The 15918-nt window shown below is 46.7% G+C and overlaps 3 protein-coding genes across 4 annotated transcripts in view; 1 reads left to right on the top strand and 2 right to left on the bottom strand.

Moving 5' to 3' along the window:
* The window catches only part of LOC143823825 (uncharacterized), a 36445-nt gene extending 28977 nt beyond the window's left edge, over positions 1 to 7468 (top strand). For both annotated transcript variants that reach the window (XM_077310487.1, XM_077310489.1), the window contains 5 exons: positions 741 to 840; positions 1433 to 1581; positions 4454 to 4591; positions 5691 to 5858; positions 6464 to 7468. In XM_077310487.1, the coding sequence (XP_077166602.1) occupies positions 741 to 840; positions 1433 to 1581; positions 4454 to 4591; positions 5691 to 5858; positions 6464 to 6649 (741 nt within the window). In that variant the 3' untranslated portion in view covers positions 6650 to 7468. The remainder of the gene's footprint in view (positions 1 to 740; positions 841 to 1432; positions 1582 to 4453; positions 4592 to 5690; positions 5859 to 6463) is intronic.
* A 1431-nt stretch (positions 7469 to 8899) lies between these two features.
* SLC35A4 (solute carrier family 35 member A4) lies at positions 8900 to 11266 on the bottom strand. Its single transcript, XM_077309907.1, has one exon. It carries the CDS (start codon positions 11264 to 11266, stop codon positions 10295 to 10297), a length of 972 nt encoding a protein of 323 aa, XP_077166022.1. The 3' UTR covers positions 8900 to 10294.
* A 30-nt stretch (positions 11267 to 11296) lies between these two features.
* On the bottom strand, positions 11297 to 14029 carry LOC143823519 (SLC35A4 upstream open reading frame protein). The gene is made up of 3 exons (XM_077309908.1): positions 13888 to 14029; positions 12381 to 12479; positions 11297 to 12068 (listed from the first exon to the last, which is right to left on the bottom strand). The coding sequence occupies exons 1-3, from the start codon at positions 13900 to 13902 to the stop codon at positions 11871 to 11873; spliced, it is 312 nt and encodes a 103-aa protein (XP_077166023.1). The 5' UTR covers positions 13903 to 14029; the 3' UTR covers positions 11297 to 11870.
* Between the last annotated feature and the right edge of the window lie 1889 nt (positions 14030 to 15918).

Genomic DNA, 15918 nt, shown 5'->3' with positions numbered 1-15918 from the left:
GCAGCCTGCAACCCTTCAGAACTCAGAGCATTTCTCAGTGCTTTGCTCTGTGAGGCACTAGTTGAGAGGAACACGGGGAGAGGAGAAGGCTGGAGGAAATGTAGGAACCACATGAAAATTGCAACATTAACAGTGACCCCCTATTATCACTAGTCTGCAAACATTTAAAAATGCCTAAGTAGTACTGTAGCTTATAGAACAAAGAAGGGTGGGGAGAACCTTTGACTAAGATGGCTACCCTAAAGTGAAAGCAGCTTGAAGAATCTCTCCTGAAATTGACCAATAAGTAGAGACCAATGTTGGTGGTGGAGTGGCCAACCAAGGGCAGGAAAAATGGGGGGAAGGGGAAATATGATGGAATCATTCTGCTTGTTAATTACCTTTGCATTGGAAGCCAAGAGGGAAACTGCAGCAATAGCACTTTTAAAAAGAATGGACATGCAGCAAACAGAAAACAGAGTGTCTAAAGAGATCTAAATCCATGTAGGAGAATGAAAGCTCAACCCATCTGTGAAGTGAAAGTGAATTGACATGCAGAAGGGAAACATACACCTGATAGGAATGGTAAAACAACGCGCACACACTTAGGTAAAACAAGGGACTCACTGGCATCCAGTTGTTTCCCCACAATGTTCTCTGTTCCAGGCTCTATGAAAAGGAGTCTCCAGATCGGTGGGTGGACAAATGGACCCTCCTTTCCTAGTTCTGAACCACCTCCATTAGACTGTGTTCTATTTCAGGGCCAGATCGCATCAGACAAGGACAGTAGAGTTGCCCTCAGGAACCACCTGGGAAGCCACCTGCCCCAAGCTGATACACAGCAGGAGACAAAGAGATCAGGTGTGATATTCGGGCCCAGAATGATTGCTCCTCTACCCTGCCCTGGGGATTTCTAGGAGTGCCCATGACATCTAGAGATGAGACAGCAAGTTTCTAGAAGATAATGGTACTCTGCTCCATGTTCCAGGACTAAGCTAATGTTGGGTTGCAGGGACGGTTTGAAGGCATTTTGTCACCCCAGGATTTATGGGTGGGCTGCAAGGACTTGAGCCAGGTGGCAGAAGCACAGTGCTAGGCAGGGGTGCCAGTTCTCTTCCATGCCACTGGAGGTGGGAATAAGCAGAGCTCCTGCTGGGTATTGATGCAATCTGTGTTGTGCCCACCCAAACAGAGTACATGGCCAGAGCTCCAGTCCTGATTGGGGAAGTCCATTTGGTGAAACCAGTGGTGAGATGGGGAGACCAGCATAGAAAGGTGGGAGATTCCTTTGAGAGCATGTGTGCGGGGTGGTATATTTAACATAGTGTGGAGGAAGTGCACTTCTGGACAATAGGCTACTAGTAATGAAATATATGTAAACAAGGTGGCAGGAACTGGTATAGCCCTGCAGAGCAAGCTCCCCCCTGAATGTCTGAATCCCCCATCCCTTTAGATTTGTCCGCCACAGAAGATGGCAGGATCACCACAGGTGGTGCTGGGCAGGCTACTGCACACCAGGAAGCTGCTGCAGAAGAGAAGCCATCCAAAGTTGGAGCCCATGACTCCAAGGGTCTGAAGGAGGCATCGGAAGCTTCCAGTCCTGTAAGAGTCACAAAGGGCTTCAGAGACTGGTAGGGCTATGAAATCTGAACACTTGAGAAGCTGGGCAGAATTTCGCTAACAGCAACAGGATCATTTTGCCAGCTCCATGCCTTGCTCTTAAATACAACCAGAGATCTAAGATTTATGGATTTTATTGTAAATTGCCATGAGCCGGTTGAGCTCAGGAGTGATGGTTGATAAACACAAGTATAAATGAATAAAATAAAAAATAAGAACCTACATGACTTGAAGTTACAAGTCGCACACAGTACGGCCGGATCCTCCAACGTGGTGACTGTGGGTGTCCTAGTGCCCACTAATGCCTCTCCTGGTGCCCGGCAAGTGTCTTAAGAAAGTTGGCGGTGCCCATCCAGACTTCTGAATTGCCACTGGAGATTTGATTGGTTGCACAGATTTTTTTTAAATGCCGTTTTTTGGCAACAGCTGGCACCACCACACAAAGTTCTGGCAGCAGCCATTTTGCCCCTGGTCTCACCTCCTGTGGCAGCCGTTTTGTGACTGTGCCCCCAACGATGCCCCAGGTTCAAGAAGGTGGGGGACCCCTGAAATATGGAAAATGCCTTCCTAACATAGAAGACAAAAAAGCAGCTATGGGCTTATGAGGACAGGAATTTTTTTGCATTTAAAATATAATTTTGAGCCATTGTGGGGAAAAAACACACTTGTTAATAGTCACCACTACCAACACCAACACCCTCTTGCTACCAGATGATTGGGCTTACTTCCTTTGTGGAAGTGCAGAAGACTTCCTGAAATACTACCCCCCTTTTTGGCGGGTGGGTGGGATGCAATTTCCATAAATGCTGCCTTCTAACATGGGAAATATGAGATTAACTGCCTCCCAATGGGAAGACTCCCCATGAACATCCCAGTCATTAGCTGGTGATGGGCCTGCTTGCCTTGAATCTACTCCCCTTTTAAAGCTCTGGATACTAAACACTCATTTTCAATCGTCTTCCTCATTGATGTATCTATTTATAAACATATATATCAAACCTCCTTCCCCATATCCGCATTCCTTCAAAATCTCTTCTAATATTCCAAAAATGGATATATGTCTTCACTATCAGTTTTCTACATTGGGATTTCTACACACCCTTTGAAAGTGAGATTTATGGAAGACATTTCCTGGATCAAGAATCATATTTCTGAAGCCCCCCTGACTAATCACTGGGAAGAAGAAGTGGGACATGCTCTGAAGGACTTAACTGTTTTTGGATTGGAACAAGTCTCTGTTGGACTGCATCAGAGGACCGATGTTCAGCATAGATTATTACATGAATGTTTCTGTACTTTTGCTTTTAACACATTGACTCCTAATGGATTAAACTCCTCCTGGAATTTTTCTTGTTTTTCTGCCATATTTGTAACATTAGAAAATGTTAAGAGTCATGGTTCTGTATCTCTTTAATAGCTAATGAGATACAACTGGGATTTGCTGGTAATGAGGCACGCAGGGCTTTTATTTGGGCGTCTTGTTAATTTCGTTGGGATCCGTGTGTGGCAGACATTGTGAGGAGCCATAGGCCGAGGGGACACTAAAAGGGTTGTGTTACTATTTCTTTACTGTGTTTAATAAGGATGACAATTTGCATATTGTATTGTTCCCAGAACTGATAGTGAAGACCCATATCCATATTTGGAATATTAGAAGGCATATTGAAGATATACGGATGTGGGGAAGGAGGTTGGATAATAGACGAATATGATTATTGTTCTGATATATAAATATTTATAAATAGATACGTCACTGAGGAAGACAATTGAAAATGAGTGTATCGTGTCCAGAGCCTCGTTTTGCCATTTAGAATGACTGAGTTTGTTACTGCAGTAAACGGAATAAGAAGACTTTAAATAGATTGGCTTTTATTACCCAACCATCTTTGGTTCTCCTCTTCATTCTTCAAGAACGACTAGGCCTGTAGAACAACAGGGGAAGCGGACTCCAGTGACATCTCATGATGTCAGTGACCATCCAAACTTCTGGAAAAGACCATGGATACCATGGGAAAATCTTGCATAACCCCACGGTTCCCCAGAACCCTGGTTGGGAATCCCTGATTGAAGGTACAGGAGGAAGTCCTGCTGGGAAACCAATTGCCTTTCATAGTTTGCAGGTGCATGTAGAAGATAATGCTCAGAAAAGACCTGCAGGGAACTAAAGCCAGGTAAATAATCATAGAACCAAGGAATGGAAGGGGACACAGATTTAGTCCAACCCCCTGCTCAATGCAGGATCAGCCTAAGCATCCAGGATAAGTATCTTTCCATCTACTGCTTGAATCCCAGTGAGGGGGAGCTCACCACTTCCTTAGGCAGTTGATTCCACAGCTGAACTACTCTAGTTGATACTGTTCTACACGTAGTTTAACCCATTAAACCCATTGCTATCCTCTGCTGCCAACAGGAACCTTTCTCTACCCTCCTCTAAGTGACCACCTTTCAAATACTAAAGACAGCCATCCTGTCCCCTCTCAACGTCCTCTCTCCAGGCTGACGTCCCTCAGCCTTTCCTCATAGGGCTTGGTCTCTAGGCCCCGGATCATCCTCGTCAGTCTCCTTTGTACCCTCTCAATTTTGTCCATGACTTCTTTGAAGTGAGGCCTCCAGAACTGCACACTGTACTCCAGGTGGGGTCTGACCAATGTGGTACACAGTGGGACTATGACATCTTGTGACTTTCTTATTGTAGTGAGAACACCAGTGATGGAAGAACAGCAGCCCAAAGTGAGCATTGCTTTAGCAATGCAGTCCTAAGCAGATGAATACCATGCTAAGCTGATTGACTGCAATGCTTACGCTTGCTCTGTAAGCCAAACGTCGACTGACTTGTTGGGTCTCTCCCTTCCAGAGCTGGGCTGCTCAGCAAGACATAAATGTGAGATTCTCTCTAGCCAAAGCTAAGAGGCAGTGCCTCCAGGAAGAGCATCGACTCCTGATCCAGCAGCAGTTTCTGAGGACAGAAGAGAAGTTGGCAGGCCAAGAAAAGGTGAGACCATCAGGGAGGGGGTAGCTAGCGAGGGGAGCCTGCCATTGGGTGAAAGCTACTTCCTTAGAAAACAAAGCCTAGACAGTTTAATACCTAAATTATTAGATATTATTATTAGATATACTCTGCCTCCCTCCCCCTCCCCCTCCCGAGCATTGAGATCAAGTGATCAAAATATGCTCAGGATCCCCAGCCCCAAATGAGATCAGGGCCCTGTGGGATCTTAAACAGTTCTGCCTCCCTCCCCCTCCCCCTCCCGAGCATTGAGATCAAGTGATCAAAATATGCTCAGGATCCCCAGCCCCAAATGAGATCAGGGCCCTGTGGGATCTTAAACAGTTCTGCAGAACCTGTAAGACCAAGCTGTTCTGCCAGGCCTTTGCTTGAAGCCTAGGAATAATATCTAGAATGCTGGCCTCCCTGCCTAAAACTCACCCGCCCAAAATGAACACTCTAAGAACTGATCAGCCCCCTCCCCAATAAATATTAATCTTTCAGAAGAGCTGGCAGCTTGATTTTAAACCCTAAATCTTTTGATTTAGACATTTAATCTACGTGACATGCTTACCTAGGTTTTAATTATATTCCAATCTGATGTGATACCCTCTGAGTTCTAGGGAAGGGCATGATACAAGTTTAAAGACAAATAAAATAAATACTTTAAAAACCGAATACGGGCTTCCTCTGGGGACACATTGCTGTGTATTTGCTTTGCTCTTTGTCCCCCTTCACATTTATGGGACCAAGCAACTAGGGTGGCTAGGCACAGCAACCAGCAGAAAGGTTGGGGGGCAGGGACCTGTGGGGCCAGCATATCTACATTGTAACCAGTTGCACTTCCAGTTGTACCTGGAAATGACAATGGGTAGCTCTGGAAACTCTATGGCAGCAATCAGCAAGAGGCTTGGCAAGTCTGCCAGCAAGGTCTCTCCAGAAAGAGAAACAGGCAGTGAGGCCACATGGGACAATAACCTTCCCCCAGAACTGCTGGAGGACGAAAGCAAGAGTAAGAAATTTTCTAAGCAGAGTTCACAAGGGCCTCCCCCTTCTTGTCCCCACAATCATCTTGCTTAAATGTTCTTTCTGCTTGACTTGCCAGCTTCCTCCAGAGCAGCAAGAAGCCTTGCACTGGCAGAAGGAAAAGAGCCTACTGACCTTACGCCTGGAGGCCCTGCAGAAGGAGCAGGCAGAGGCAGAAAGGGACCTGGAGGAGCTATACCAGGAACACCTCCGTGAAGCAGAGGCTCAAAAGCATCACATCCTGCAGGTTGCCTGAACCTCCCCATCTCAAACCGGTCCATATCCTTCTAAGATCCAGCACAGGTCCTGCAATGGGGCCCTAAATCTTACCACCTCATTACTCCCTTTAATGGAAGTCTGAATTAGAGCAAAAGTTATTAAAATGTGGAATTCACAGCCAGGGGATGTGGTGATGGCCACAGGAATTAACCCCTCTAAAGGGGGATAGGTCCACGGAGGACAGGTCTGTCGATGGCTACTAAGGTTGCTGAAGGGAACCTCCACATCCAGAGGCAGTAAATCTCCAAATCCCAGAGCCATGTGGAGGTTCCCTTCAGCAACCTTAGGACTCCATATCCTAGTGGCTCATATCCTAGTGAAAATATATAGCACATTTAGAGGGGATTGTTTTCCTTAATGACTCCTGATTATTCCTAATAGTCCTTAACATAACACTGCCTTTTCTCAGAGGGTTTAGGAAGGGTCCCTATGGTGCTTCTAGACACTCCAGTTCTGCATAAGCTTATACAGGAACATCGGAAGAGCCCTCCTGGATCAGAGTCCATCTAATCAGGTTTTCTTCTTCATTTTTCTCACATATAGTACTCAAAACTCCTTGGCCTTTTCCTGCAGGTCTTTCAGGCTTACAAGGGACATGCTGAAGAGCAACTGGAGGCCCTGGAACGGAGATATCGAAAGCTGCTGCAGGCGTCACTCCAGGACGCCATCACCCTCTCTGCTCAGAATGAGCGACTTCGAGCCCAGGGACAACTGGCACGCACAGACGGAGCCACGCAGACTGAGCCACAGCCCACCTGAAGGCCTTGAGGCACTCCCTTTTTAAATGGTCCCTGCTTTTGAAATGCTGTCCTCAGTAACCAGGGGCTTGTTTCCATCCAGCTGCAATGGGATGAAAATCATGTGCTTGGAGCAGCTATCCTGAAGCAATCACTCCTGTCTCCCCAAAGTACTTTCATGGTGCTTTTAGCCCCAGGAAATTTCTTGTTTTCACTCTCTTGGGTCATTCACTAAGGCTGTTGAGGTGGACTAAAACATAAAGACCAAAGTGAACAGCAGGAAGAAAAAACAAACTCTCCATAACAATTTTGAGAAGGCTGCTTTTTCATCAGGTGCTGTCCACCACTGCCCCACCACCTTTCTTGTTTCTGTTGGTGGTGGCACTTCAATACATGGTAAGCAAAATGTAGCGGTGCACCAGACTAGGATCTGGAGGTTCAAATCACCACTCTGCTCTGGAAGCTTGCTGGCTGCCCCCGGGTCAGTCACAGACATTCAACACCCATCTAACTTTTACTCAAGCTATACATTTAAATGAGCATACACACTTCTTCAGATACAACCTGAAGAAGTAAACATTGCATCTGAGGAATTGTGCATGCACATGGAAGCTTATCTTTAACACTTTGCCCTATTATATATTTGTGAAAAGCCCTCCTGGGCAGAGACTATCCAGCGCTGTCCGGGCCCGGCCCCCCTGGCACCCTTCCCCAACAGCCCAACTAGGCTGCATCTCCTGCCCAATCAAGCAGTGTCTCCCGCCCTAACTGTCACGTTCAACAACTTGGCTCACTTTGCCTCAGACCGCTGTCAGAGCTGGTGGGTGGCTGATGAGTGCGTTCCCTCCCCCTCCCTTCAGGCCTGCTGTGAAAAAGCCTTGAACAGCCCTTGACTGAGGCAAGGGAGGCGTTTCTGAGAGCAACAAAGAGGAGTCTGTGGGGGAACTTGTGCTTTCCTTCGGGGTGGGGGGGGAGCTTTCCCCTTCTGCCTAACGGTTGGCTGACAGGGAGGCCACAGAAAAGCCCTTTCTCACTTAAAATACCGCTCTGACCAGCCTCACTGCTGGAAGGAAGATGCAGCCAAGCAACTCTCTGTAGATTGGAGGTCTACCACACAGGGTTGTTGTGCAATGAATGTGGATGCTGTTGTGGAGGTTCTTTTGCTTCCTGTTTCATCTGCACAACAATCCTATGCAGTAGGCCTCAAATCTGCAGAGAGTTGTGGAGAAGAAATATACATGGCTTGGCTGTGCCTTCCCTTCAGCAGCAAGGCCGGCTACAGAAGTATTTTAACTGAGAAGGGGCTTTTCTGCGGCCTCCCTCTCAGCCAACGGTTAGGCAGAAGGGGAAAGCTTCCCCCACCCCAAGGGAAAGCACAAGTACCTCCACAGACTCCTCTGCGTTGCTCTCGGAAACTCCTCCCTCATCTTAGTCAGGGGCTGTCAGAGGCTCCTTCACAGCAGGCAGGAAGGGAGGGGGGAGGAGTGCACTCATCAGCCACCTGCCAACTCTGTTAGTGGTGTGAGGCAAAGTGAGGGAAGTTGTTAGATGTGAAAGTTAGGCTTGTGCAGCCCTTTCTGCCTGGGGAGCTGATCTTTACACTCTGCAGATGAGCTGTAATTCCAGGAGCTCTCCAGGTCCCACCTGGAGTTTGGCTACCCCTGGGTTGGAAATATACCTGCAGGTTTGGAAGTGGGACTTCACAGTGGTACAATATCTCAGAGTCCGGCCTCCAAAGTAGCCATTTTTGCCTGCAGAGCTGATCATTATAATTATAATCTAGAGCAGTGGTTCTCAACCTTCTAATGCCGCGACCTTTTAATACAGTTCCTCCTGTTGTGGCAACCCCCAACCATAAATTATTTTTATTGTTATAATCATAGAATCATCTAGGATTCTTCTATGATTCTAATCCTTTTGTCTCATTTTGCCTGAAGAATATGGCTGCTTTCTCAGGATGCCAGCCTCCAGGTGGGGCCTGGAGATCTCACTGTCAGAAAATGCTTTCTAATATTTCAGTGGAATCTGCCTTCCCATAATTTGAACCCATTCATAATATTTGTCTCTAAAGCTGCAGTAAATGAATTGACCCCTCTTCAACATGCGTACCTTCTACGAAGTTAAACACAGCAATCTAGTCACCTCTTGCCCGCTCTCAACCTCTCCTTGTAAGGCTGCTGGGATTTCTTTATAAAGATTATCCCATATTATGGCAAAACTGACTTTGTACACAAGTGAAAATCATAAGACAAAAAGAATATGCACAGTCAGGTAAATCGGAAATTAAATTTAATCTTTTACATCCACACTAGACATTGTTTGGTATACTGAATTGACACTAGTGGAACCTGAGCATATACATATACTGATACGTATACTGATCTATCAATACTATGATTCCTAGCACTAGTAGGCAAGGGTCACTAGCCACCCCCAACCCCATGATGGCAATCAAGGAACCAGTATAGCCCCTGCCTGAAGTCCAGAACTGCCAATCCTGAATATTGACACAGAATGTGCACATGAAGTTGGTTAATTCAGCACAAGAAGAGACCTGCCCCCTTCCAACATCCAGCAAATAAGCAGAAGATTTCTGAATACTTGAGCTGGTGGCAGCAGCAAAAGGGAAAACACCAGCATTTGCAGAGGAGACAGAATGGGCGGGGAAGATCCCAGCAGGACAGGCTGGAAAAATGCTACTGATATCGTAACTTGAATGTGCTGTATGAATAGGGAAGAATACCTGACATGGGTCCTTGTTTCTTGGGCATCACAAAGCAGTCCCAATGACCAACTGCCCAATTCTAGCTTTTCATTTAGTCATGTATAAGAAGCATGGGTGGAATATGGGGCTGTTTATACAGAGAGACTTACAAATTCAGAAGGACTGCATATAGGAAGATCTTTCAGGGGAAAAAGAGAAAGAGACAAGGAGCTGTTGGCTTTCAGATGCTCTGTTACTGGAATCTGAGATCCGAAGAAGTCACGACTTATAATGAAGTGTTCTTTCCGGGACAGACCCCAGCAACAAATGCTGAGGAATAAAATTACCAAAAGGCACTTTGTCACCACACTGGGCTAAATCAGAACTTCTGGAGGAAGAGAAACATTAAAGCAAAACACTCTTCATACAGAAGTGGTTAATGTCATTCAAATGACCCTTTCCCAAACTGAATGTGGTTATACTGATACTGTCTAAAAACAAGAGTATCCTTAAATCCGATACAAAGGAATAAAGGTAAGAGCAGTTTCTCAGACCCAGGAAATACTTCAAAGCCAGAGTCTGAAAAATACTCAGCCGAGGAAGATGCATTGCCCTGGCTACTTGTCTGGTACCACCAGCTACAGTCAGACCCCCAAGTTAATGCATCATGCAGCTCTCCCCTACCCTGTCTCCCTAGGTCACTCTTCACAATGGCACCAGGAAAGTGAGCCCCCATGTAGTTCTGTTCTGTTTCCTCACACCATGATTAGTCAGCATGGGTGGGTATGAGCCGCAGCTCAGCATAGTAAAACATGTATTCAATTGTAGAGACAAGGACTATAACAGAAGTGCCTTGAAGTCAGGAGACAGCAAGGAAGGAAAGCCAATCATACACCCACAACTACTGACATTTTTGCATGAGACAGCAGATGGTCAGCTCCCCCAACACCGGTTTCCATTCATCTATTTGACTCCATAATACAAGTGAACAGCTAAGCCAATAAGCAGCAAAGAAAAGAAAAACAAGGCAGTGAGGTGTAGGCTGAACAGTAGGACAGAGAGAAAGGCATTCACAATCACAGAGGCAGAGATTACAAAAAGTCTTGTGATGTTATTGCTGTGCTTCATGACCACAGACATGATCAAACCATTTAGGGCTTGGCTGACAATAACCAGCAGCACCCACCATGAGAAACCCTCCAGGTACCCAGTGGCTGAAGCGCTTAATAGGTGGATGGCCACATTCAACAAAACACCAAAAAAATAAAGAAATAGGTTTTGGAGGTTGAGAGGCAGATCCTGGGTTTTCAGGATAGCTTCGGTGTACACGGCAGAAAGGCCAGAGATCATGCAGTACAGAGAGATCAGTAGAAGGCCAACAGGTGTGATGTGCAGCTCCATGTCAGAGGCAGGAGAGTGCTGAAGATCCTGGAGTCCTCCATAGGTATACAACACCCCAGCAGCTGTCAGCAGGAAGAGCGCTCCCCACTTGCGAATGGTTAGTCTTTGGTGCAAGAACACACTGTAAAGGAGGGCAGTGCTGCCAATTTTCAAGTTGCTTAGCACTTGGTAGGTGCTAGGATCCATGAACAGCTGCATGTGGACCACCAAGTTGTTGTTGGCTGCATACAATAGTGCCGAAAGAGCAAAAGGAGCTGCCTGATGCCATGACACAGAAACTCTTAACTGCTTCCAGTCCCAAATCAGCAGAAAAACCAAAGAGAGCACCAGCTTTGTCAGTTCAATCAAAACCACCACAGATGAGGCACTGAATGGTATCTTCCCATTGTCCTTACAGAGAGTTAAGAGTGGTGCATGAGATCCATAGATGACAACAGACAAGAGAAGCATCAGCCCCCACAAGGCTTTCTTAAGTACCGTAGAAGCAGCAGATCGGGCTCGTTTACGAACACTGCAAGTGATCTCAAAGACCATTTCTGGGAAACACTGGAAACAAGGAGTGCATCAATCTCTAACTTTTTATTGGAAAAGGCACAGGACTTGACTTTGTACTGTTTAAAACATTATCTTCCAGGATGGGGGTAAGGAAACACTCATATTACATGTCCAACAAATCAAGTCAGTAAGACATGAACCAGTCGATCACATCTGGGTATAATACTTGCACATGATTATGGGGAAAAGTGACCTCACGTGAACCATGGCAAACTGCATTTCCTGAGCCAGGGGGGATGAGGCAGTTTCCAGAGCCAACAATAACAGTGGGCCCTCAGTTCAATAGACAGCAAATGCAAGCATGTTACAGAAAAGAAGCATAGCTGTCCAAGCTGATAGTCTAAAAGCACCCTAGTATGGCTGAAGCTGCAACTATCACTTTCATGATACAATGACTGAGAATAACTGTAACCAGACCTGCTGAAATTTCACACTTGCCTGATATAAACAATTTTCAAGGGACACAAATCTGAAATGAGAGCCAGAGTAACCAAATCCCTATGACCTTTTTAAGCAATGAAATTGTCTAAACATTCTAAAGTACAAGGAGGAGTTTCTAGAATGCTTCACAAAGGAGAGTCTTTTAGTCTGGTCCTTTCCTGAATGAACTGAAGAACTCTTTGATTGTCTTCTCCACATTAGGGATTGCATAGGCTTGAGCAACATACACGCCAGAACAAGTCCCCATTAAAAATCCCAAGACTGCTGAAGAACGCAGTTTGGCTACAACATACCCAGCAAGGAACCCTTTGAAAAATGGAGATGCCAGCAAGGAACCTTCCTGTAGGAAAATTAAAAACAAGCACATGAGACAGCAATCTGCACAACAACCAAAATTGTTCACTGGGACACGTTCTCATGGTTCCCTTGCTTCCGTATAATACTGGATTCATTAGAGCTGGTATAATTTTGTCATCTTGGGATAGGGAACTATACATATAGTTTCAGTATTTTCCCAGTGTGACACAATAAATAAAATGTAGGGCTTTTTCCTGGAATATGTTTCTGCAGGTTAGTTACCGGGATCATGGTCTTAATAAAATATAGATTAAACAGTTTCCACAAATAAATCATTAAGTAATTCCACCCTTACCTGTCCTACTCTGGCCTGTACCTCATTTTCTACTCTGTCTTGCAAATTTGCCAACTGATTCTTCAAAAAAGCAAGATCCTTCAGCTTTGGCAGAGAGTCCTATATGTTGGAAACAAAATTCCATATTGGAAATGACATGCAAACATGCATTTTAATAGCTTTGTAATGGTGATGAAGTATTAAGAATGAACGGCCTTCCACTTCAGATACTACATTTGTGTGGGTCCTGACCCAAATTTTAAAAATTGGATATTTGCTGCTGCATATACACACAAATAGAGCCTCTTGTGGCGCAGAGTGGTAAGGCAGCTGTCTGAAAGCTTTGCCCATGAGGCTGGGAGTTCAATCCCAGCAGCCGGCTCAAGGTTGACTCAGCCTTCCATCCTTCCGAGGTCGGTAAAATTAGTACCCAGCTTGCTGGGGGGTAAACGGTAATGACTGGGGAAGGCACTGGCAACCCACCCCGTATTGAGTCTGCCATGAAAATGCTAGAGGGCGTCACCCCAAGGGTCAGACATGACTCGGTGCTTGCACAGGGGATACCTTTACCTTTACCTGAATACACACAAATAAAAAAAACTTAATAATACCCTATTGCAGTGGTTCTTAACCTTCCTAATGCCATGACCCTTTAATACAGTTCCTCGTGTTGTGGCGACCCCAACCATAAAATTATGCAAGTGTTCTTTTGCAGAAATTAAACCAAAACTGACCGATGGCGTGACGATCTATTGTTCATGACTGTATATAAAGTGGTTATAAATTGCATATAAATTAGCAGGTGCTTTCAGGAAGAGCGGCAACAGTAGTCCGTCCCCCCCCCCCCCGGCCAAGCTGTTCGCCCTGCCATGACCCCTGTGAAAGGGTTGTTCGACCTCTAGGTTGAGAACCACTGCCTTATTGGAATGCTGGAAACCCTTAATACATGGTTTAGTTGCAGATTGTTGGACAAAATGTCCACAGATGAAAAACTGTCATCAGTCCCTAATATTTAGTGCACACGGGGGACCCGCAACGACTTTTCATTTCTCCAGTACTCCCACCTCTACTACTTCCCGCCCCTCCCTCACCCACTCCCCTTTCCCTGCTTGCTCCTCGCCTTCTCAGCCACCAGCCCAGCGACCTCCTCCACTTCACTGACTGCCACCCATTTCCTCCCCCAACGGGGGCTCAAAGCAGCGCTCCTCCTCCTCTCCTCTGTCATCCGCCCGACAACTCTGAGGCAGGAGAGGCAGGCCACCCGCCCAAGCCTCGCTTCTCAATGTCGGACGGAGCGTCTGCCGATGGCGAAGGGCCACTCCGCTCTGTCTCCCATGCAGACACCCGGAGAGCTGGCAGCGAGGGCTCCGCCACGCGGCCCCTGGCCGAGGGCAGTGCGGGTCGCCTCCTCCCCGCCCGCCGTGGACAGGGCAAGGGCCGGACACGCTGACTTGCCAGGTTCGCCGCTCTTCGCACTGGGGCTGCCCCCAACCCGCCCAAAGAAGCACTCCTCTCCCTGGACCCTTACCTTATCGTCCGCCATTTTCCCGGCAGACTGCACGCTACTTCCGCTTCCGTTGGAGCATGCGCGGTACACCGTGCATCCACCCTCGTCCCCGCGCGGCGCGAGCTCTCCCCGCCACGTGCTCGCTGACGTCACGGGAGAAGGTGCCGCGTGCCGGGCCAACCCTGGGCAGCCGACGCCCCGTCCCTGCGAGCGAATAGCAGCCCCCTAGTTAAAATAATGTAAAAAGCTGTTAATTGACTCAGTGCAGGCCTACCAACAATGGGAGGAGGCTGGAAGCCAATAGAAAAAGAGTTTAAAAAGGCTAGGGAAAGTGAAAAAGAGCCAAAGAAGAAGTTTCACAAAGGTTCTGGAGTGCATCGCAGCTCCCCCCTCCCCACACCTCTTAAAATCCCTCTGCATGGGCCTGTGGATAAGTAATAGTGGGACACCCTTGATTAAGGTGACCAGATTTAAACATTGGTAAAGCGGGACACCATTGACAGGGGGGGGGGTGTTCTTGATTAAAAACTTGGTCTATATGGAGCAACAAAAAGTTTCTTAGAACGCATTAAACAAAAAAATAGTATTATAATATATTTTTTTAAATTTCAACATAAGTACAATTTGCCAAGTACCCCCAGATGACCCTCCAAAAGTGGGACAGTCTGGTCACCTTACCCTTGATGGCATGGTGAAAAGAAAGTGATGGCAACCTCCTGACTGATCATACAGTTATTAGGCAGTGGCAATAATTCTGCCCACTTGTCTGTCCTCATTCAAGTCTTTGGTTCTTACCAGGCAGAGAAAGCGGCCTGTTCCTCTCTGGAATGGGTTTTTGTTAATAAGCTTTTGCTCAGAAGCAAAGTTTATGTTATAGCTGGAGTCAAACTGTCCTTAGCTCAAAGCTGGGGGAAGAATGGAAGAAGTGTTTGTCCCTACTGCTTATGTAAACAATTGGAGGTTGGGGGAGAAAGCATGTGAGCATCTTTCTGGATCTGCCAACAGCTTACGGTGGGTTGGCCTGGGAGCTGCAGGGTAGTCCCAGGAGATGTCATAGGGGGGAGGAGACCCGAAGTTATTGGCCTGATCCACAAGGACATCATCTCCCAGCCTCCAAGAAAAGGGCTTTTAGCACTACATAATCCTACTGTTGAAGAGCCTCTTGTGGTGCAAAGTGGTAAGGCAGCATACATGCAGTCTGAAAGCTCTGCCCATGAGGCTGGGAGTTCATTCCCAGCAGCCAGCTCAAGGTTGACTCAGCCTTCCATCCTTCCGAGGTCGGTAAAATGAGTACCCAGCTTGCTGGGAGGTAAAACGGTAATGACTGGGGAAGGCACTAGCAAACCACCCTGTATTGAGTCTGCCAAGAAAACGCTAGAGGGCGTCACCCCAAGGGTCAGACATGACCCGGTGCTTGCACAGGGGATACCTTTACTTTTTAATCGTATTGTTGACATACAGATTTGGGAACATTTGTTACTGTAAATAAATATCTAAAAAGGCTTTCCTCAGTGTGATCAAATTGGGAGTATTGCACTGGGCAAAAGAACCATCTGAACTCGGCAGGACTGACCACCCAAGGTTATGTGTATGGGATTGGGAGATAAAACTGCAGTCCTAAACTAGAGCTGGAAAGCAAGGCAGAGGAGCTTCAGCCCCAGTAGGAAACTGTCAAAGGCTATGGCTCTGTGGCAGAGCCTCTGCTTGGCACACAGAAGTCCAGAGGTTCAATCCTTGGCATCTCCACCTTAAAAGTCCACCCATGGAGAACCCCCCAAGAACTCTCTTTGGCCTCCCCTGTTTTAGTAACGACTTTAATGTCTATGCAATGAGAGGCAGCCATAGGTTTTGTGCAATTGAATTTGTACAAAAACCGATATAGAATTGCATTCTAAAACTGAGACTAATCGTCAATTATGTAAACACAGCAGTAAGCCGCTCTGGGCCTTCTGGAGAGGGTGGGGTATAAATCTAAAGCCAAGTAACGAACTTAAAAAACCCGGCCAGAGGCGATGTGAAAGAGCTGGCCAGCCCCTGCTGGGTGGTCCACTG

The sequence above is a fragment of the Paroedura picta genome, chromosome 14 (genome assembly GCF_049243985.1).
Source record: "Paroedura picta isolate Pp20150507F chromosome 14, Ppicta_v3.0, whole genome shotgun sequence".
NCBI lineage: Eukaryota > Metazoa > Chordata > Lepidosauria > Squamata > Gekkonidae > Paroedura > Paroedura picta.
This window is presented reverse-complemented; position numbering and strand designations above follow the sequence as displayed.